Source organism: Crocodylus porosus, unplaced genomic scaffold (assembly GCF_001723895.1).
Source record: "Crocodylus porosus isolate Cpor-Errol unplaced genomic scaffold, CroPor_comp1, whole genome shotgun sequence".
Taxonomy (NCBI): domain Eukaryota; kingdom Metazoa; phylum Chordata; order Crocodylia; family Crocodylidae; genus Crocodylus; species Crocodylus porosus.
Window position 1 is genome coordinate 5,105,937 of NW_017728935.1, and position 22,159 is coordinate 5,128,095.

The 22,159-nt window shown below is 56.5% G+C and overlaps 1 protein-coding gene across 6 annotated transcripts in view; it reads left to right on the plus strand.

Moving 5' to 3' along the window:
• The window catches only part of SCUBE3 (signal peptide, CUB domain and EGF like domain containing 3), a 90,301-nt gene that overhangs the window by 64,591 nt on the left and 3,551 nt on the right, over nt 1-22,159 (plus strand). For 3 of the 6 annotated variants that reach the window (XM_019546745.1, XM_019546744.1, XM_019546747.1), the window contains 13 exons: nt 3,347-3,463; nt 7,137-7,259; nt 9,820-9,936; nt 13,691-13,813; nt 14,946-15,083; nt 15,738-15,830; nt 15,928-16,044; nt 16,213-16,374; nt 17,309-17,512; nt 17,794-17,955; nt 18,798-18,965; nt 20,201-20,362; nt 20,819-21,016. In XM_019546745.1, coding sequence (XP_019402290.1) covers nt 3,347-3,463; nt 7,137-7,259; nt 9,820-9,936; nt 13,691-13,813; nt 14,946-15,083; nt 15,738-15,830; nt 15,928-16,044; nt 16,213-16,374; nt 17,309-17,512; nt 17,794-17,955; nt 18,798-18,965; nt 20,201-20,362; nt 20,819-21,016 — 1,884 coding nt within the window. The remainder of the gene's footprint in view (nt 1-3,346; nt 3,464-7,136; nt 7,260-9,819; nt 9,937-13,690; nt 13,814-14,945; nt 15,084-15,737; nt 15,831-15,927; nt 16,045-16,212; nt 16,375-17,308; nt 17,513-17,793; nt 17,956-18,797; nt 18,966-20,200; nt 20,363-20,818; nt 21,017-22,159) is intronic. The other 3 variants (XM_019546749.1, XM_019546746.1, XM_019546748.1) reach the window with 1 other exon arrangement.

Genomic DNA, 22,159 nt, shown 5'->3' on the forward strand with positions numbered 1-22,159 from the left:
CTGAGTCCTGCCGAGCCTCCCTTCAAACAGAAACTCTCGGCGTCCTAATTGCCTCGCCCTGACTGCAGGTCCCAGCGATGGCTGTTTGTGCACTTGCGTCCACTGAGCCACCATTGCAGTCCATATACTTACGTCAGACTACTTTCAGTCCAGCCCTGATACCCCTCTCCCACCAGACATGGCTTGCAGCAGTTTGCTGACCTCCACCTCTCGCATAGCTGAAAATGGCATGAATTGTCATAAATGTATGCAGGCAGTGGGAGGCTGCCTGATTTCCTGCGGAGGGGAGCGCCACTGCCTTGCTGCATCTGTGCGCGAACCTGGCTGGATGCCTAGCTGAAGAACCACGACCTTTGGCATATCATTTTGTGATTATACTGACCATGAATTTCATAGAAGGGTCCCCCTTTTCTGTTCTTCGGAGCCAGCATAAATAGCAGCAGTGGGACACGCTTGGGATAAGTCCAGGTCGCCATCCCCAAAGTAATCCGTTGCACGTCTCAGTCATTTATACCCCAAGCGTTCCCTGTAAAGAGGGAGAACCTGGAATTCAGCTTTTCCAAGGCATTTTCTTCTAGCCTTTGCTTAATAGGTTTGTTGGAGCCCAAATGGCTCATCCATTCATGCAGTAAACAGCCTGGAAGGAAAACCTCATGAAACTTCGCAAGCAGCTTTGTGCATTTCAAGCTATTGTTCTGTGGTTAGTACCACAAAAAAATGAAGATTGATTTCACATTGATGAAAATGCTTCATTTAAAATCATGCCCTTCCCTGTGTACCAGCAACAGCTGAGTTTGGTACTGAAATAATTAGTATTTAAAAAAAAAAAGAGAAAAAGTAATGTGTTTTCCAGCACTGATGCGGCTTGGGTGACTTTTTGCAAAACATGAACATACACAAGTGGGACAGCAAAACTGGATTCACTTTATAAGCCTAGTCCCACTGCCAGGGCTTCTCAACTTTTTTGGACTCGAGGCAGCCCTCGTTAGACTTGAGGCACCCTCTGTAACGTTTGTGACTCGAATGGCACCCAGTTTCAGCAACCAGATTTATATATTACAGGGCTTACTCCTTGCAGTGGGGGTAGGAGGTTGTCCAGGCAGGGGCAAGCCTGAGCGTGGCTTATTTGCTTAGCTTTTCTGGTTATCTCCTCGCACCTTGAGGCACCCTCCAAAAGATCTGGTGGCACCCTAGCATATCCCAGGACCCTGCCTGAGAATCACCAGCCTATACCTATGCTTAAACAACATGCTTAAACCATAGACCCTGCCACAAAACGTGGTGGTGTGCCGGGTGGTGGAATCTGTTCCAGTCTCAGAAGCAGCCGGCGTGCTGGCAAGGAGCTCGCTGGAGCTTTTCACTTCTTGATTCCCCCGCTGGGGGCACTGACCGGGTGTGGGTTGCAGACATGGCATGGGCAAGATTTTTACATCAATCCCAAAACCCTGATCGCACGACTTTGCAGTTATCTTCACTGGGAAACCCGTGTCTGCTCACAGGCAGCTTGGTAAAGGCGCTCTGAGACGGAGTCCCTGATTGCAAACAGTACTGAAGCCCAGACTTGTCTCTGAGTGTGGTTGTGTCCATTGAGCTAGGTAATCACGATCAAGCTTCTTGCAGAGGGTGGAGAAGAAGAGTCTGCTCCTGTGGGAAGACTTGAGCCCCTTGGATGCATTCAAGGGGCAGTGGGCGCTAGCTGGAGTTCTCCGCTTGGTGTCTTCCCTTGGCAGCCTAGCCTGTAACTTGAAATCCTGTTCCCATTTTCTTGTGATTTGTTCTACAGAATGAGTTGCTGCACATGCCGTGGTGGCCTCCCTCTAGTGATTGAGGGTGGCCTGTCATTGTATAACAAGTTGGCCTGCCTCAGTAAACTCTGCTTTCCTCCTGTCTTGGGTGGCAAGTGGTGTCACATGGGGTTTAATGTGCTCACGGGTTCCCCTGCAGCCTGCCTGCTCCCTGCTGCGTCTCAGTCTCACCCCTGATCCATCTCCAAATGTTCCCGAGCAGCTGCTCTGGTTTTTACCTGTGTCACAGCCTGACATGTTTTTTTAATAGAGAAAGTGTCTCCCGATAGAGCAGACAGGGTATTTTAGTCCCCCCTTTCCTGTCTGCCTGGCTTCAGCCAAGATAATGAGATGGTATTAAACAGCAGCTTCTTTGAAGAAGAGAGGGCTAGACAGGGGTTACAGCAGGGGAGCTTGGAATCGGGACACCTGGGTTCGTTTTCCTGCCTCACCGCTGGCGTTCGCTGAGACCCGGGACAAATCACTTGTGTCCTCATTTTACTTGTCTGAAAACCAAGGGCATAAGGCCCACGTACATCATCGGCATTGGGAGGGTTAGCAAATGCTTTTCAGATGGTCTAAAATCCTCTACTGAAAGACGCTATGGAACTGCAAAGCATTGTTCTGCCGACTGTGCCTAAGTGGGGCTCTGACTTGGAGATTTATGCCTCACGTATGACCTGCCTTAAAACTGCTATAACAATATTTTATTTTAATCTAGTAGCTGTTGTCCTCTAGATCCTTAATATTGCTAAAAAGGAAGTCCCCCTCCTGTCAGGCAGACATTAAAAACAACCTCTGGCAGCAGCTGTTCGTTGTTTGTGCAGGGCCGACACCAGCAGGCCCCAAAGTTTTTCTGTCTCCTGCTCCCTTCCTTTGGTGTTCAGCAGCAAATAGTGTGTTGTCAGCATGCATGACACAGGGCACAAAGTACGCAGGGTCTTTCCCAGCCCACCTCCAACCTCCCTAGGGGAAACTGGGGCAAGGACTTGGTGCCTTCCAGCAGGAAAAGGCCCCGCTCAGAGATGAAAGATGCCCTCATCTGAGAAGGTGAAATAATTCAAAGGACAATGCACACAGTAATGCCAAATGTTTGTGAGTAGGTATGGGTGATGGTATCGCGATGGGACGCCGCAGCTTCTTACCTGAGCGAAGAGAATGGTCTCTTCTTTCTCAGTCCAGATGGGACCAGATGTTCTGTCCTGGTTTGCTTGCTTTGCTGTTTCATTCATGACATATCAGGGCCATGTGAGCGGACTTTCAGAAGTAAGGAGCAGCCACGTACCCAGCTCGAGGTGCCCTCACTGGGCCCAAATCTCATGACTCACCTAGCCCTTCCTGGAAACTGGGGCTCTTTGCAATGTCTTGAACTGGACAGCCAAATCAGTGCTTGCTTTTGCAAGCCTTGTCCTTGGTGCCTTGGGCATCCCCTTACACAGGGGCGTCAGGAGGTGGGTGCAAAGTCCTCTCAACAAGAGGAGGTGGTACCATGCTTCTAGACCGGGCGGCCTTTACAAGCGCATAGTGCTCATCTCTTTCTTTTACTTTCCTGCCCCATGCAGAGACATGTGCCGTGAACAATGGAGGCTGCGAGAACAAATGCCAAGATGCAGCCACAGGCGTGCAGTGCAGCTGTCCCATGGGCTTCACTCTCCAGGTCGACCGGAAAACGTGCAAAGGCAAGTGACCAGCAAGGGAGGACCTGGTGTTTTCAGGGAAGGTAGGGGCTTGGTAGCTGTCCCACCAGGGGATCTCTGCTAAGAGCAATTTGATTTTATACATTATGGGGCAAATTCACCTCCAGCAACAGTAGCCCATGCTCCCTGTGGCTCGGATAGGATGTTCTGGTTATGGCAGGCTGGGATCTCCTAAGGAACGGCTCTTTCATCTCCTCCCATAGTCACTCCTTATAGCCCCATCTGCCATTGGTAGGCACCTAAATACCTTTGTGGAGCTGACCCCATGGCAGCACCCGCTCTGATAGACCGGTAGGCTGTAACCCACATTGAGGCCCCTGCCTGGATTGTCTGTTGTGCAGTGTGGAAGATGAAAGTCGATTCACCTGCAAAAAGGTAGAAGCTCCGTCCCAGCTGCCATCCCCACATCCACCTGGGAAGATGTGCTACACAGAGGAGTTGGGAGCCATGATCCCAGGACCTGCCCAGCTCAGTGGGGCGTATCAGGGCATGTGCAGGTCTGACCACCTCACCGTGGGGGAACTTCAGTCAGGAGTCCGTGTGCAGCCATACAGCAGTGAGAGATCTCCAGGGCACGTCACTGCTCAGTGCCCTGGGGCAGCTTTGGGCACTGTGGTCTATGTGTGTTTACTCACAGGGAAAGGAAAATCCCACTTCCCAGCCCCCACCCTGACTCAGCCCATCCCTCAGCCCTGTTGTTTCAGTCCCTTCAGAGCCCGTGGTTGTAGCTGCATCATTAAAGCCGCAAGGGTCAGCCCTGTTCCTTGTGAGGAAGGTTCAGCTGAGGCAACAGTGCGGCTGGGCAGCCCAAGCACTGCACGAGTCACAGATTCGTAGTTGTTAGGGGCTGGAAGGGACCTTACAAGGCCATCGGGTCCAGCCCCCCTGCGCTTGGGCAGAAAAGACTGCTGGGCTCAGATGACCCCAGCAAGGTGGGCATCAAGACGCTTTTTGAAGATTGCCAGGGTGGGTGACTGTGCCACCTCTGGGGAAGAGTCTGTCCCAGACCCTCAGCACTCAACTTGTAAAGAAGTTTTTCCTTATGGCCAATCTGACCCGTATGTCAGTCCGAACCTGGGCTCCTTCGCTCCACTCCGAGCTCTTGACGGCGCCACCCTGCTGGGCCTGCCTCAGTTTCTGGATTGGTAAAATGAGGTTGAAACCTCCCAGCAGAAACTTCAACCAGGCGAGATGTGCTGGTGCATTGTAGGAAAGGATGGCCTTGTGATGAAAGCACAGGGCTGGGAGCTAGGAATTCTAGGTTCAGCTTTGATTTCTACTTTAGTCTTCTTGCGAGGCCTTGGGTGGGTCACAGCCCTGGTTCGGAAGCCTGCCTTCGGTTCCTGTTATTATGGCAAGTGGTAATGGTTCATCTCTCGTGTCTTGCTGTCAAGTGAATGGGCCCATTGTCCTGATCCTGCACAGGGTCAAAATGGAATTAACATTTGCCAAGTGCTTTGAGGCCCTTAGATAGCAGCTTTATAGGCATGTGGGTTATTAATGTGGACCCTCTGTACTGCCTGGGCAGCATGGGCCTGGCTGTGTCGCTTAAGCTATAGAAGGGAAGGTTGTTCTGGCTGAGGATTTACTTTCAGCTGGGTTGAGAATGGAATGGGAGCGGAAGCCTGTTCCCAGGCAGTTTTCACCCATGAGATTGTCATATGTGACATGAGTTGTAGGCACACATACCAGGCTCCTTGTTCTGTAATTGAAAGGAAATCCCATTTAACATGGCTGCCAGTCCTTTGGCTTTGAACTTAGCCCATTCACTATAGTAATTCTAGGAAGAGAAAGGAGAATTTGGGAGTTATACCTACCTAAACGCGTGTGTGTGGGGACGTGTGCGGAAGTGAAAAAGATCCAGTAACACACACGTGCACACACACGCACATACATGCTCACACGTGCACGCGTTTGGAGTTCCAGATACAGCTGCATTGTGTGCCATCCCTTCAAGGGGAGACCTTTGACCCGGGCAGCCCCCTTGAGAGAAGGTGGAACTCCAGAAATGGAAGGCGCCTGCGTTCTGTCTTTTGGCAGCTCCGGGAACTTGACCTTAGTTGAAAGGAAAGCACCGTTCAGCTGAAAGCCGTCTACCTGCCTGACTGATTCCAGACCCTCTCTGCTTCATTATTATTTTTCAGAGTGCACCACCTCTACCATTCTGCAGTTCCAGGAAAGCATAATAACCTGGAGCCATATCCCCTGTGTCTGGGATTTTATTACAATTGCGAGCTGTTTTACAGCTAGTTCACTCGCAATAATAAAAGAAAAGCCACAACCCCAGAGAGCTGCAGCTGTCGTCCTGGAGCTGATGAGCTGAGGGTGGGTGTGGGGGAGAAGCTTTGGGAAAAGTCTGCCTGAACTCCTTCCTGGGATTTGTCAGCCTGGCCTTGTTCTGTTTCATAGGCTGTTTCCTAGTAGTAATTATTCTGTCTCGGACGGGGCAACCCACCTCGCCACCAGCCTCTTAACAGGCTAGAGAAGCTCTCTGGAAGTGCGGGAGATGATTTGCTTCTTAGTCACTTATTGCACGAAAGGCCAAGTAAAAGGTTTAGGAAAGCCTCTATTTGTTTTGTACAGCTACTGTCCTTGGAAGGTCACGCCGCACCCAGGGTCGTTCCTTCTTTCTGTCTCTCTCCCTTTCCCTCACCCTTCCTCTCCCTAATGCTCACATTCCCAAGGTGCCCATAACCCTCACCCCGACTTGTCACTTCACAGAGCCTTGTGTCTCTGTTGTAACACGTGCTCTACCCAGGGGACGTGAAAATGCTTTGCCAATGTTAACCTTTCTCCTACCCCTGTGATGGACGTGTGCATTAGAGCCCTCCTTTTACAGACTGGGAGGCTGATGCAGAAGGAGGGTGAACTGCCTCACCTAAGATCATGATGAAGCAAGTCAGAGGCAGGAATGGAAGAAGAGACCAGGACTAGCGGCTGGACCACCTGCTCTTGCACTAGTCCTCAACACAAGGCTTGTGGCCAGCTTGGGGCCCACAAGACCCCCGGAGGTCGTGCTTGGCCACGGGAAACATTGCATTTCTTTGGGTGGATGGGGAGAGCTCAGTCTGACATTGGCTGCAGCATGTCGCTTGCTTCACAGCATTTTGCACTGGGACCAACCAAGCAGCTGCTGCTTGGCAAACCTAAGTATACTCCTCACGTCCTGGAAGACCCCCACCCCTGTAGCCCCAGGAATCAGTAGCAAAAGTCCCATTTACTTCAGCAGTACAGGATCAGGCATAAACGTCTGCCTCTCTTAGATATTTATTCTGCAGTCCCCTTTATCATAGTGTGTCCCGGTACCTAACACCCACCTGAGAGGCAGCACAGGTCTGTTATCCCCTTTGTACAGATGGGGAACCAAGGTCCATAGAGATTTGGGGCATGGACAGAGGAACAAAGTGTAGCAAGGGATAAGGAGGTGGGAACTCACTACATATCAGTCGCTCTGTGTTACTCACTCTTACCCCACGGCAAGTGAAAGCTCAGCCTGGGGCCTCAGCTTCATGCTCCGGCCTCTGGACAAGTGATGCCATTACCGAACACCATCCCCACACCTCCCTCGATCGGTCGTTGCAAGTGACTGCTCTAGCTTGGTCACTGGCAGTGGGTAATAGCTCCCCAGGGTCTGATTCTCCCTCCCCTCTCACAGATATCGATGAGTGTGGGCAGAACAACGGCGGCTGTGACCACATCTGCAGGAACACGGTGGGCAGCTTTGAGTGCAGCTGCAGGAAAGGTTACAAGCTGCTGATCAACGAAAGGACCTGTCAAGGTAAGAGCCATGCCAGAGCTGGGCCATCGGAGGTGGCAGCCGAGGCAAGCTCTCTTATGGGCTGTGGGCCCTTTTCACAGATTGACACATGAGCCTCAAGGACAGCAAACTACAGAGGGTCCCCAGGAAACCACAGACCTCCAAGGGTGACCCGGTGTAGGTTAGCCCTTCCCAGTTTAGGGGCTGTGACTCCGAGTGGGCTCGCAGTAGTGATGAGCAGGGTTGTGCGAAGGGCTTTGTCTGAGCAGAGTTGACCAGAATTGGGGCCAGAGTTGCTTGATCACCCCGTGTTCTCCTCGGCAGCGGTGAGCGGTGGTGCGAGTCCTCCATTATTCTTATGGCAGCCGCCAGGGGCTGGGCACTTTTGGGCTGGCCCAGCGCTGAGTGTTATGTGCTTACGGATCTGGCCTGAGAGGACTCCTTTAGTTGCAAGGTTTTTATCTCACTGCCCTGGTCAGCTGGCTCCAATCAGCTCCCATGCAGCTCGGCAAGAGGGGGGCCCCACTGCCCAGCCCCCAAAATTAGTTGCCACTGAAGTCCCTCCACAGCTCCTGCCCAGCATAAGCACAGTGCTCTGGGTGGTCACCCACACCACGCACCTCTAGGGCTGGCTCTGTTCACACAATGCGGCAAATAGCAGCACACGTATAAAACATGTACACACATGCAGCCATGCTGTGCACTTTCATCCCTCCGTAGGCATTCTTGCTGACACACACACAGGCATGCATTCTGCGTGGGTGATGTGCGTGTTGAACTCCAGGGCTCTGGCGACATTCCCCTGACCCTGTGCTGTCCGGATGGCCTGCAAACCCAGAGGGACATGCCGCCCCATTCACAACTTAGCACGCAGATTAACACTCAGACACGTAACTGCTTTTACAGACAGTTCGAGCTGTTTATTGCACTAGGCCTTTGCAGGGGATGTGGGGAGAGAGCAACATGAACGCTGTGGCTCATATTCACACACACCACCTAGTTTCTTGCTTCTCTTGAGAGGCAGTTGGAGGTGAACTGAGGTTTGCAAAAGCTTGTGCTCTTTCTATATACATTTTTTATTAGTTAGTCTGTAAAGGTGCAAATCTTCCTGCCTTCTGACATGCCTCTTAGGACCATTCATGGGAGTCACAGAACCTCCCTGTTTCACCCTGTTCCCTAGAAGATGCCCCTACTGAGTGGGAAGACATGGGGGGAGGGGGCTGCTGAGGCCCAGTCTGGGGTTTCAGCGTGGGTCGTCACTTCTTATTTTCACCGTGGGCTTCAGAGACAAGGCAGGGGCAGGGGTGGGACCTCAGGCCCAGACCAGGCAATCCTGGAACAGTATCTGTCCTACCACTGCCTTCTGTCTCCTGTGAGCTCCTGCACCTGGATCAGCCAGCTGGGACCAGGATGGTGCACAGAGGGAAGAGAAGGGAGGCAGCCTCTCGTTTCATGGCCGGCATAGGTGACACAGAGCAAGGACTCCTGGTTTTCTACTCCCAGCTCATCTATGGGCTTGTTTCTCTCTGCCTCCCTGCACCTGCATTAGCCTGGGTGGAGGGAGGAGGCTGGAGCTTTGTGATCCTCGTATTTGAGTCACCTTGGTGCACCCAGCGCTACAAGGGCCAGTCCCTGCAGAGCCCTGGTGTGAGCCAGGCCAAGCACTGAGGCCCTCCTGCTTCCCTGGGCCAACATCTGCAGGCAGGACTGGCAGGGATGTGAGGTGGTACAAATCTGGTATCTGGGGCACGCAGCCAGCCCTGGGCAAGGGGTAGATGTGCCTTCAGGCTCTGATCCCTTTCATCTCTGTCCAGGTTCTGCCTTCTGGGAAGTTTTACACGATTGCGGCAATTAAGTTAATGATGCCAGTAAATGAAAAGAACCCCTTGGGCTGGGTCCCCCCGCAGACTGCGCATCCCAGGGTAGAGGAGATGGAGCTGGCACTTTTGGCACCAGGGGGCCCTGCCAAGAGAGTGTGCTTTCCCAGCAGTGCATGGGCTGGCCACGTAGCCTGGGGAGTTTGGAGCTGCCTTGCCCCTTCATGCATCCCATGGCAGGACCTGCCCTGCCGGGGCCCTGACATGCTGGGATTTAACCTTGTGCCTTGCAAACAACTTGCAAAGTGGGGCAGCACAAGGAGCCCAGAGGCTGCTCACCATGCTAACCTTCCCCCTTCTAGTGGTCTGGTTGGGGCTCAGAGAGGCTAAGGAGCCTGTTCCTGCCTTCAGAGGCTCTTGCTTTAAGCTCCAGAGGTCCCAGGTTTGGTCCCAGCTGCTGCCAAATCTGCACCCAAGGGTTCAGTGTCACAGAGGCTCAGGGAACTGGGACAAGGAAGGGGTTGCTCTGCTCCCCTGTCATGCCCAAATTAATGGGGCAGGTGTTGCTGCAGACAGAGTTGTGCTGGGTGTCTGGTCAGGGCATCCTTGTGGGCATGGGATTGGTACCAGCCTTCTTGGGGGACACTGGAGATGAGCAGCAGAGGAATCAAGGCCCCCAAGTGTCTGCTGCGTCACAGGGCTTGTTACCTCCCCGTAGAGCAGACCCTCTGGTTGAGCTCTGTGCCTTTCTGCTCTCCCCCCAGACATCGATGAGTGCTCCTTTGACAGGACCTGCGACCACATCTGCATCAACACGCCAGGGAGCTTCCACTGCCTCTGCCACACAGGCTACACGCTGTATGGAGTTACCCACTGCGGAGGTACAGGGGAGCTCACCGGGAGGAAGCCAGGGGGAGGTGGTGTTTATCCATCCCTCTCTTCCTTTGCATTTCCTGCACAGCCTCTAGTCCTCCGGGTGCACTGAGCTTGCGTGTGTCCTGAGCAAGCAAACCAAGCTTGTGGCTAGCAGAGGTTGGTTAGACTGGGGGCGCTCTCAGAAGTTCCCAAAGTCGCCTGTTGGACTTAGAGCAGAGTCAGCCACCAATTGCTTTCCCATTTACCAGCTTCGTAGCCCCAGGATCCACTCAGTATGGGAACTGTCTCCCTAGGGCTAGGGCTAGGGCTGGGAGCCCTGTGGCTTCTGCAGGCTAAGATTGGCAGATCCCTGGAGAACAGACTGTAAGGGACAGACCTGCCTGGTTTGCTAGGAAGGGGAAAGGAGGAGCTGAGAGCTATATGGAGCCTGCTGGGGTATGCCCAGTTTTACTTTGTCTGATTCCAGACAGCTCCGGGTTTGCTGTGAAAGAGCTTTGGATTCAGGAAAAGCTGTGAACGTGCATTCAAAACCACAGGCATCCTGGAAGGGTCAGAGCCTTCCTGCTCCAGGGAAAAGTCGGTTTCTCATTCCCTGGAATAGAAAGAAGGTGTCTCTGGAGGCATGGGACCCCAGAGCTGGTCCCTGGGGTATTACCTTCCAGAAGCTGGTGCTGGCCATCCCATCAGAGACGGGCTAGATGGACCTGCAGGCCGATCCAGTTATTCGGGTCCTTTGCTCCTCATGGGGGGATAAACACCTGCTGCGCTGTAGATGTGGATTTGCGGGGGGTGTTCAGCTCTGAAACTGGAGATTAGCAGGCCAGTAATCTGAAAGGCCTGAGGGAGGTCACGGACAGGAGCTAGCCCATATACCCCTCCAGAAGGGGAGAGGATAGCAGGGGGGGCTGCTGGATGCAAATACCGGGATCCCCTCCCTGCAGCTGAAGGTCCAGGGTCCCGATCCTCTCAGGGATTCAGGCTGCTGCTTCCTTGGCCAGGCCTTCCAGTAGGCAGAGGGCCAGCTGCTACTGCCCAGTAGCTTCCTTGCAAACCCCATGCTCCCTTACCTGCTGGGAAGGGCAGAAGCAAAGCAGCAAGAGGGGACCTCCGTCTTCTTGACCACTTCTGCATGGTGGGAGACGCTGCTCCAGAACCTGCATTCCTTATCAGCTGCCCCAGGCTGCTCGAGGCCAGGGGGAGGGGGGCGGGGGGGGGAGGCAGAGGAGGAGGCCTGAGAAGCCAGACGTGAGTCTCTGCAACATCAAACAAAGTGACAGGGGCGATTTGCGACTTGTCCGCTGGAGGAGACTGGAGGGGGAAATCCCCCGCACTTTTGGCATGAAGTTGGGATGGGCTGTGGGGGAGGGAACATCAGAAAGGCTTCAACTGAAGTTTCACCAGGCAGAGCCCCGGGGTGGGGTGGGGTGGGGCGGGGCGGGCCTTACCCCCCCGGAGAGGGGAAAGGGGATGAAACGCTCCGAGGGGCTGTTGGAGCATGTTGCGGCAGCTGTGCGATGAGCAACCCGAGCAAGGTGGCTTGAGATCCACCCCCCCCAACTACCTGGATTAAGGCAGAGGTGTAAACACAAAGAGCACGCATGCCCCACACGCTCGCCAGCGGCAGGCTCCCGCGCTGCCCAGCACATGCCTGCCTGCAGACACAGCCCCGCCGAGCCCACGAACACGCGCTTTCCAAACCCTCCTGCCCGAGGGAGTTGCAGCAACGTCAGCAGCAGGATGCCCCTTATGGGGACCCTTTGTAAGGGTTCAGTGTCAGGCCCCTACGCTGTCCTACCCAAGGGTGGTAAGCCCCAGCCAAAATGCAGCAGGGCCCCCCAGCCGCCTGGGCCCAGTGCTGATGCCCTGCTCCGAGCGGAGTCTGTGCACGCACCGATCAGCTCCATCAGACTCTAGTCTGGCAGCGACGCAAGTTCCACCAAGCCCAGATTCCCGCAAGAGCGGTGCAGCCTGCCCATGGATTCCTTGCTCGTCCGCCTGCCCCCAGCCTTGCTGACACCCACTTCAGCGAGCCCAGGATTTCACCCACCGGGTGCTGTTCTGCTCCCAACTGGCATGCCCACGCAGCTGTCGCAGGGGGCCGAGTGTTTAGCAGCAGACATACAAAGGCACGTGCATGTCACTGCAGACCCAGAGCCACAGGAACTGAGCACCAGCTCACCCAGAAACGCTCTCTTGCCTGTGTGCTGGCTGGGGCACGTCATGTTGCTGCAGTGCTCCTCCTCCCCCTGGGAGCAGAGGCGATTCTCAAGGAGGTTTCCTGGGAAGCCACGTGCCTGGATCAGACATGTGAGGCCAAACTTTGTGGGGAGCAGTTGTAGGAAGTCAGGAGACGCATCAGTTGCCCTCCTAGGAGTCCCTGGGGTTGCAGTACGCAAGAGGTTAGGCCAGACCAGTCTTTTGGCCTCTGCCTTTCTGACAACGTGGGAGGAAATGCGTGGGAATTACTCTGCTGAGTGTGTAATCACGTGAGTAGACCCTCCTGCTTGCTGGTCCTGGCCTGGAACGTCCCAGAACAGCTGTCAGGCTCCCACTAGCAGGGATATTTCACACCGGCGGCAAAAAGAAACCTACCTCAAATGCCGGCTCCGGGACCTTAGCTGCCTGGGGCTGACAGCAGAGGGCAAGGAGCCTTGTGGCCACCTCTGGCTGGGCTTTTTTCATTTCTTGAGTTTGAGAGTGATGGTGGAGATAATACAGAATTTCTTGATGGTAGAGATGGTACCATGAGCAGGAAAGTCCACTGAGGAGACAGCTTGGGACCAGGGGCCACCCAGTTCCTCCTTTTGAGGCGCCACTCACCCCTACACAGCAGCTGTGGGCAAAGGGTGCTGTCGTGAAGACGGTGCCAGGGTTAGGATGACAAATAGGAAGCTCCCACCCTGACAGCACACCAGCCAGAGCCCCAGCATCCCGACCGCAGGGCCTGTGGGCAACAGCTCTGGGACAAGGCTCTCCCTTCACAGTCAACCTCCCTTGTAGCTTCTGCGTGTCTGGCTCTGGCGCGTGCTGCTTTGAAGGGCGGTGCGCTGATGGAGTGTCAGGGGTGGGCGTCGGGGGGGCCTGGCTGCCAGCTGCCTTTTGAACTCAGTGGCCAAGTGTTTCCACGCAAGTGCCACCTGCGCCACCCGCTCCCCACTGCTCAGTGCCTTCCTCTTCCCTCACCCACTATGAGCCTTCCCCACTCCTGTACCTGTGCCAGGGCCTGCCCAGTGCCCTGGGTCCTTGGCAGAAGAGGGCAGATTTCCTGAGTGCCAGTCAGCAGAGACCCTGCAGCACTTGTGACAGCGGGCGGCTGCACTTTGGCTGTGGGCCTGCCCTTCCCTCCAGCCCCTGGTGGAGCCTGCGCCTGCATTCGTAGGAACTGCAGTTTTCATCTCGTTCCACCAGTGCTTGCCCAGTGGCGCTAACTGGGCCTGAAAATCGGGGCATAAGCTGGGCATCCAAGCTTGCAGGCCACCTTTGAGATGGGGCTTCAGTGACTTGACTGGGATCACATGGGGAGGCAGTGGCACAGACAGGGGCAGCTCCCAGTGCTCCTGTTTTTCATTGTTCGCACCACTCCCAGCATGGCCAGTGGAAGCCAGAAGTCCTGTCCTGCTTGCCCCACCTGTGGTTACTCTCACTCAGAGGTTGCACCTCCCACCTCCTGTGTAATAGTGGCCTGGTGGCCCGGGCTCCAGGTCAGTGTAAGCAGGTTTGACCCAACTTAGCATCATTCAGCAACCTTGCTCCCCACAGACATCGATGAATGCAGCATCAACCGAGGAGGCTGCAAGTTCGGCTGCATCAACACCCCTGGCAGCTACGAGTGTACCTGTCCCGCTGGCTGCAAGTTGCACTGGAACAAAAAGGACTGCGTGGGTAAGTCGGGCCTGGCGCGTGCTGGTGCTGCCATCCAGTGGCTGGACCTAGACTGGCAGGCCATGAGCCACTTCTTTCCATTTATTCGTTGCACGGACTTGAGGAGTCGGTGTCTCCGCCTGGTGGGATTTTGCTGTTTCGGGGGTCAGGGACAGCAACAGCCCAGAGCCCACTCCTTTCTGTGCACACAGCTTGCCCGTCCCACGCCTGCTCGGAGCACGAGACCAACAGGAAGCACCTCCACTTGGGGCTCCAGAGCGCGTGTCTCTGTCAGTTCAAGGCCAGGGAAAGGTGCCAGCTTAACTGCCCGGGGGGCAGGAGACCGGCCCATCCCCAGCGCTGTACTTTCTGGCAGAGAGTGACGAGGTTCGGGACCCATGGCCCAGCCTGTGCTCGGCTGCTGTGCCGGGACTCCTGGTGTAGGAACCGACCACTGTCGGTGGGGGGGCAGGCCTTTGAAGGGGTCGCCAGTCAGGAGCCATTTCCCGTTTGCCCCCACACTCATCTCCCAGGACCACTGCAGTCAGGAGAGGAGAGAACTTGGGGTCAGGCAGGGTGGGATCCTGGATGCTCGCTTAGAAAGTGGAAATAAGGCATAGACCTCTCCTGGTCAGGTTCTGTTTGTGCTGAATACAGTGTCCTTTTTTCCCATGGGAGCCTAAGGCACTTAGCTTAGAGGTGGTCTCCTTGGCCCTCGCGTGCAGCCACCTCTGGGGAGCGGGGCACAGCAGTCATTTGTAACCGCCCGTAGGGACATTGATGTGTCCTGTTGGCCCCTTCACTGCCAATCGAGACATGGGACAGGCACAGATTGAGCACAACCCCTTCCCAATGAACGGGTGAGTGAGACCCCAGCAGACCCCTTTATATCTCGGTGGTCTGGCAAGTCACAGCCCCAGGGTGGGCCAAGAGTGCGTGGGTGTGGGCACCCAGAGGGTCCCACTCATCCTCGCCTCGTGGCACCTGTCCCCAGAGCCTGCTGCAGGAGCAGGTGGTGGAGGCAGAAGGAGAGCTGCTGCCCTGGTGAACGTGGGGTGGGAAAGAGGTTAGTGTGTCCTTTGCCTCGGTGTTGCCCATGGTGGGGCCTGTGCTTGGCTGGCCACCATGGGTCATCCCTGCCTGTCGTTACCAGCTGGTGCTTGTCGTCCTTCAGAGCTGGTGAAGTGCCTGGTGGGCTCTGCCTCCCACCGGGCCACGCTATCTTGCAACAAGAACGGCAAGAAAGACAGCTGCTCCCTCACCTGCACCTCCAAGGCCCGCTTCCTGCCAGGTATGCACTCGCAGCCCTCAGGCCTTGCCTCCTCCAGGATCTGCCTTGGGGGCTCAAGCTTCGCTGGGCAGTTTCCATCATGAAAAACTTTACAGGCTGGGCATGCAGGAATCACCTTGCTGCTTGCCGAAGTGCAGCCACCTCTGGGGTGGGTCATCGAGGCTGCTATACAGCACAAGAGAGCAGCTGAATGCCCAGGGAGGGCTCAGGGAATTAGGCTGCACAGTGTCTTCAGCTCTCTGCCTCTGAGGCAGGGCATCATCCGCCCATGTCCGAGAGCCCTGGCTGGGACACTTGGCACCTCCCACAGGGCTCCCCATCCACTAAACCCCCTGCTCCATAGCAGGGCTGCAGGACTGGCCTGCTTTTACCCAGGCTGTCACGGCTGGGACGTTTGGGATTGGAGGGTGGAGGCTTCAGGCTAGGTCTTGGCCCTTGTAGCTGGCTTGCCTGAACGGTCCCTTTGGTAGCACCTTTGATGAGCACTGCCTGGAGGTTCAGAGACTGACAGCAGATCGAAACCCAGAGCCGTTCAGACACTGAGGTGCTGCCTGCTCTCTGGATACTTGCTGCTACTGCTTACCTCTGGGGGCAGCGCCGGCCAGGGGTGTCTTTAGGAGCCAGGCTACACAATCCTCCCTTTTTTTTTTGCAGAGTCTGACAGCAGCTACACGGTGAGCTGTGGGACGCCCATCCAGCGCCAGGGGGCCCAGCAGCGGCCTGGCAACAGCAGCCATCACTGCGTCGGTAAGCTCGCTCTCCTGGGTCTGTCCGGAGGTCCCCCAGCCGCCATCGGGGAGGCTCAGCCAGCGCCCTGATGTTTAGCACCTGCCTTTTCTTTTAGAGACTGTCGCTGCTCCAATCAAACAAAAGGCTTCCTTCAAGATCAAGGACGCCAAGTGCCACCTGCACCCACGCGCAAAGGGGAAGCAGGATGAGTCGGGGAGGCCTGGGGCGCCAGGTGAGACTCAGCCTTCCCTTGGGCACCTCGGGGTGTGAGTGTTGGGGGCAGAAGAGGACAGAGCCGGTGGCCGCCGCCAGCTGCAGCTGCGGAGGGAGGTGTCTGTTGGGACCCCCTGGCCGAGGGAGCCACGGGGAAGATAATGACCCTCTGTCCCTATCTTCTCAGGTGGGGTGGCCCCCTGCTTGGATTGCCAGGTGACCTTCGTGAACCTCAAGTGCGACTCTTCCAGGAAGGGCAAAGGCCGCCGTGCCCGCAACCCCTCCAACAAGGAAGTGACACGCATCACCCTGGAGTTTGAGGCAGAAATCAAACCAGAGGAGATCACAGGTAGGGAACAAGCCCGCGAGACCCCGTTTGCCCAGGGCGCACAGGGCTGGAGGGGATTCCAGATGTGGGGGTGGGACTGGGGGGCTAGGCTTTCCCAGGAGGCACTGGGGCCGAACCCAGGGCTACGTAACAAGATTGGACAGTCCTTGAAGCACATCTGCGATGTGTCCTTTCCCACCCCCAGGTCCACAGGAAATGACAGATTGCATTGCCTGGGGGTGTTCTGTGGCTTGCTCAGACCACCTCCCTCTGGGCAGGCGTCTGTCTCGCAAACCACTGCCCCAGCCCACGCTGACTGGCCCCTCATCGGTGGTCTGTTCAGCTCAGGATTCCCCTGAGCCATGGGATCTGACCCTCTTCCACGCCACCGGAGGGGCTCCAGTTAGATGGGGCTCACTGCTGGACTAGGCTAGGGGAGTCCTTCCTACCCCTCCCTGTCCATGCTGTGGCTTTAACTAGCGCTTGCAGAGCCCTTGCGGGAGCCGTGATGGGCACAAGAAGGTGGTGGGAGAGGACAGGAAGGGGACTTTACCCAGATACAGAAGAGACAGATGCCCCAGCTGAGCTGCCGGTGGACCCCACATCACCTGAAGGCACCACTTGGCTCTATTAGTGCCCCGCGTCCTCTCTCCCACCCGGGCCCAGAGACTTAGGTCAGATCAGCTTCTGAGGCTGGGGCCGCAGCCCAAGTGTGTACCTGCTGCCACCACCAGATTGTGTTGGTGACAGGAGGTGATGCTGGAAGGGACACGGGATGGAGGGGCCCATTCTTCCCCCCCCCCACCAACACACACATCAGGCTAGTGGCTCTAAGGAGGCACCACAGCACAGCAGCCCATGAGGGGAGGCTAGGAGAGGGACCTGCTTTCCCTCTCCTCCACTCATTCCCATCCTCCCCACTTAACCGTGTGATCCCTGGCCCTCTCCCCCCTAGCCAGCTGCAACATGAACTGCCTGCGGCAGCGGGTGGAGAAGAAGCTGAAGTCGGCGATCAAGGCCCTGAAGAAGTCCATCAACCAGGAGCGGTTCCTGATCCGCTTTGCGGGCATGGAGTACGAGGTGGCCCGGAAGCTGAGCATGGCCCTGGAGAGGCAGGAGAGCTGCGGGCCTGGGCAGCAGAGGGTGGGATCCAAGTGTGGTAAGAAAACAGCCGGGTTGCATCTGAGAGGCTGGCAGGGGCCTGGGGCCAAGTGAGCATTCAGTGGTGAGCCCCAAGTGCTGCATTGCAGCAACCAGACCCCTCTGCTTCAGCTGAGGTGGCAGGGGAGGTGACCGCTACTGTCTGCCTCGGGAGCTATTTCTTTGTCACAGTTAGGGGCCTGGGACCCTGTGGGCCCTTGGGACCTGCAGCCAAAGCCAGGGGTAGCCCGATGGGGAGCTGCTGTCTGCAGGTCACTAATGCGTCTGCCTCTCTCTCAGTTAGCTGCTCGCAGGGAACGTATTACCATGGCCAGATGGAGCAATGTGTCCCCTGCCCTCCTGGGACCTACCAGGAGAAGGAAGGCCAGCTCTCTTGTGACCACTGCCCCAGAGGCGACGCTTACGGCCCAGCTGGAGCAACCAACGTAACCAGCTGTGCAGGTACAGCGCAGCACCAGCATGCTGTGGTTTCCTCTCCTCGGGGCACCGTACAACCGGGGGCTCGCAGGGAGTCTCGGAGCCTCAGCAATGACTGCAGCTTCCATTCGGCTCTGGAGAGACACCACGGAGACCTCCCGTGTATCGCAGCCACACAGCACAGCCAGCTCTTGCAGACAGGTGTGAGGTGGACAAGCCCCTGCTCTCCCAAGCTGAAGGGTTACCAGACTAGAGTGGACTGCAGATAGGCCCTTTGTGCTCTGCCTCGAGTCTCTGTTCAAAGCAGGACAGGAGAGAGGGAGACATGGAAGTGCAGTGCCAAGGGACCTGCCCTCCCCCTTTCCCCAGTCTGCTTGAGGATACCATGCTGAGTTGTACCTACGGCAGGAACTTTTGAGTCGAATGGGGCTGGGGCTGTAAGAGCAAAACTGTGGACTTGGGGGAGGAGTTGGTTCTCGGCGCTGTTTTATCAGAACTCCCAGAGTTCAAGGGAAAGACGGCAGAGCGGTGTTTGCTCTGAGTCTGTGCAGCACCTAGCACAGTGGGGGCCCGGGACGTGACTGAGGCTGCGAACCAGAGCCACAGTACAGATATGACTTGGATAAATGGTTTCTCTTCTTCAGCGGTCACTGCGTAGCCCTGTTGCAGTACAGTGTTCCCAGGGAATTGCCAGGTCCCTGCCAGAGATCAGTGGGCCATGGGGCTGTCCTTCCATCAGGAGGATCCCAGAGCTCACTGGGGCTTTCAGGCCCTGGCTCTGTCCAGTGTGTTCAGCAGGAGCTGAGAAGGAGCAGGAGCTGAGCAGGACTGACCCCTTTTCCCTTTGCTTCCTGCATGGACCTTAGGTCAGTGTCTCCCTGGGCAGCACTCAGTGGATGGCTTCAAGCCCTGCCAGCCATGTCCCCGGGGTTCCTACCAGCCCGAAGTGGGGCGGGCTCTGTGCTTCTCCTGCGGTGGGGGCCTGACCACTAAGCACGAGGGTGCCTTCTCCTTCCAGGACTGCGACACCAAAGGTACGTCTTAGCCAGCAGGTCCTTCTGCACCTGGGGGAGCCTCAAGAGGGAGGGAAGCCCTGGGTGCCTGGGCAGTGCAATGGGCACTGAGCCTGGTCCACTGTTGCTGTATCCCTGGACTGGATCGGTGGCTCCTCAGCTCTCAGCCCTGTAGGTGCTTGGGGGAGGCAAACCCCAGCCTCACTTCTTGCCCAGCTTCTCTCCACATCTTGGCCCTGCTTTCACCTCCGTCACACTCTTCCCAAACCTGTCTGCAGCTTTTGCCACTTCCAGCCTCCCTCTTCATATCACCCACCCCTTCTCCTTCTCCCCCCTCTGCCTTTCACAACAGCACTCGGTATTGATCCACCTCCTGATGCCATGTGAACTGCTCCCTTGTGCAGGGCCAGACTGTAACATCTTTGAGAGGCTCCACATCCGTCACCGCCCTGCTCAGTAACTTCAGAAATTCACCAGCCTGGGCACAAAATCTGTCTGTCCAGGGTACGGTGCTGAGGCTCATGAGAGTCAACTGCAGACACAGTATTTGCCAGGCTTCCATGAAGTTGTGTAGCTACATTGCTACCCCTTCGAGAGCCCTCAGGCAGGAGCCTGGAAGGAGCCTGCAGTGTTGGTGGTCTGAAGCTGTGTAGGCCCTGGGGCCATTGCTGTGTTTATGAGGGTGAATAACAACAGTATGGAAGAGCTGGGTGATTCCAGCCTGTATGACAAGGGACCGTGGTTGGCAGAACCGTGCAGCTATTCGTGACTCTGTTGATGCTGTTTCGTGGTGATGAGGGAGGTCAGTTCCAAGTCCAGAATTTGGCACGTTTTGTGGTCTGGAGACAGACAGAGAAGAGCCACTTCAAAGAAAAGTCACACTGCAGTCTGCACGGCAGCACAGAACGAGCCTAGGGGATCTCGGCATCAAAGGGATTGCTCTTCCCCTTGCCCCTTCAAGGGTGACCAGCTGTGAGCTGAGAAACAAGACCCCGGGGGGGGTGCCTGTCCAGCTCTGCCACTGATTTGTTTCATGGCCTTGAAGCTGTCATGTAATGTCTCTGTGGCAGTGTTCCCAGCAGTGTGACTTGCCTCCCCAAGGTAGGGGGAGAAGAGGAGTGGGGACTGGGAGCCAGCTGCTCTGTCAGTCAGTGTTTGCTTATTGAAGGTGCTGACTGGCTGAGCTCTGAGAGCTGTGCTCCCCACACCCCTTGTTTGCACTGCCTAAGGCCACCTTCTCTTCTCCACTTCTGCAGTTCAGTGCTCCCCAGGCCACTACTACAACACGAGCGTCCATCGCTGCATCCGCTGCGCCGTGGGCACCTACCAGCCGGACTTCCGCCAGAACTATTGCATTGCCTGTCCGGGCAACACCACCACCGACTTCGATGGCTCCACCTCCGTGTCGCAGTGTAAAAGTATGCTCTGCGGGTGGCTGCAGCATGGCTTCCTGGCCCCTCTGCGTGCAGCTTGGTCTCTGTGGCCTCTCACCGATGTCCCTGTCCATCAGCGTCACTCACTGTCAGAACTGATTTTGATCTAGAATGCCCCTTGGTGCTTCTGGCTGGTCACTCAGGCACGGGCACACAGATAGTGGTGCACACACATCCAACCATATCTACACCTGTCTATGCACACGCATGCACACGTGTATTCCCGTGCATGGTTACAGCACACAGGCACCTGTTCAGCTCTGCGAGACTGTGCATTCACTGCACACAGGTGACTGCACCTCCCTGCGTACACACACACAAGTGGAATTTCCACAATTCCCTGAGGCAGGCACAGTTCCCTGCCTACTGCCCTCCTGTCTCTGCTGCTCGTTCTCCTTTGCAGCTGATCCCTAGTGACCGCTGCTCCTTGTTGCCTTGCAGACCGCCAGTGCGGGGGAGAGCTGGGCGAGTACACTGGCTACATTGAGTCTCCGAACTACCCTGGGAACTACCCTGCCAACATTGAGTGCACCTGGAACATCAACCCACCTCCAAAGCGCAAGATCCTCATCGTCGTCCCTGAGATCTTCCTCCCGTCTGAGGACGAGTGTGGGGACGTTTTGGTCATGCGGAAAAACTGTAGGTAACCGATGGCTGCGTTGGGGCCATGCTGGGCAAGGGGGGCGTTAAGGCGATGGGAGCCACTGCCCCAGGCTGGCTGGGCTGTGGAGACCTCTGGGAGCCGTGGAGCCCATTTGGGAGTGATCCTGGCGCTGGAGCAGGCTTGAGTGAGGCATGCTGTGTCTCTGAAAAGCCAGCTTCCCCCCGCCTGGGTGGGATGAAGTCAGTGGACTCAGAGTGAGGAAGAAGCCTGCCTCCCTGGGCTATGCCAAGTATCCTGACACAGAAATGAGGGTTTGGAGTCAGTGGATGGACCCACATTATTCACTGGCCTTGGGCTGGCTTCCCTCTACTGGGCCTGCACCCAGCTCATCTCCCTCCCTTCCCCACACTGCCACAAGGAGGTGAGCTGGGTGCAGGCCCAGTAGAGGCCTGGGCCAGCCAAGGGGGAGATAGGATCAACCTGATCAGCACTGGGTCCACTGCAAGCCCTGAGGTGGCTGGGCCCCTCTGTACTGGGGCATCACCAGGCTGCCCTGATAAGGATGGAGTGAGCCGAGAGCAGTTTGGGGGGGATGGGGAGGGGGTTGGAGCCCTGCTGTAGCGCTTGGGCTGATGAAATATCCTTCTACCAGCAAGCTGGGCCCCAAGCCAGCGGGGGTCCTGTGGATCCCGGTGCACTGCACCCAGGGGCCGATGCTGTCGGACTCACGGCTTGGGGGAGGGCCCCAGTCCACATTCTTAAGAGGGGCTGCTAGAGCCAGAGGCACTCAGCGCCTCCAAACACCAGGTGCCATCCCCCAGGCACCCTGTCTGTGGCTGCTCCTGAAACCACTGGCTTTGATGGACCATGCCTGAACCGGAAGGGTAAGGTTCCCCTGGTACGAGGAACAGCACATGAGCTCCACAGATGAGTTCTGTTCCTGGGCCCAAAGCCCTGTGCTCCTGTAGCATGGCCCTTGGAAGCAGCAGAGGGTCAGGTGCCCCAGGGCAGACTCCCCCTGCCTTCAACATTTGAGCCAACCAAAGTGATCCTCCCCCTCTATGCGGCACTGGTCAGGCCGCAGCTGGAGGACTGCGTCCAGTTCTGGGCGCCGCGCTTCAGGAGGGACGTGGACAGCATGGAGAGGGGCCAGAGGAGGCCACTCGCATGATCGGGGG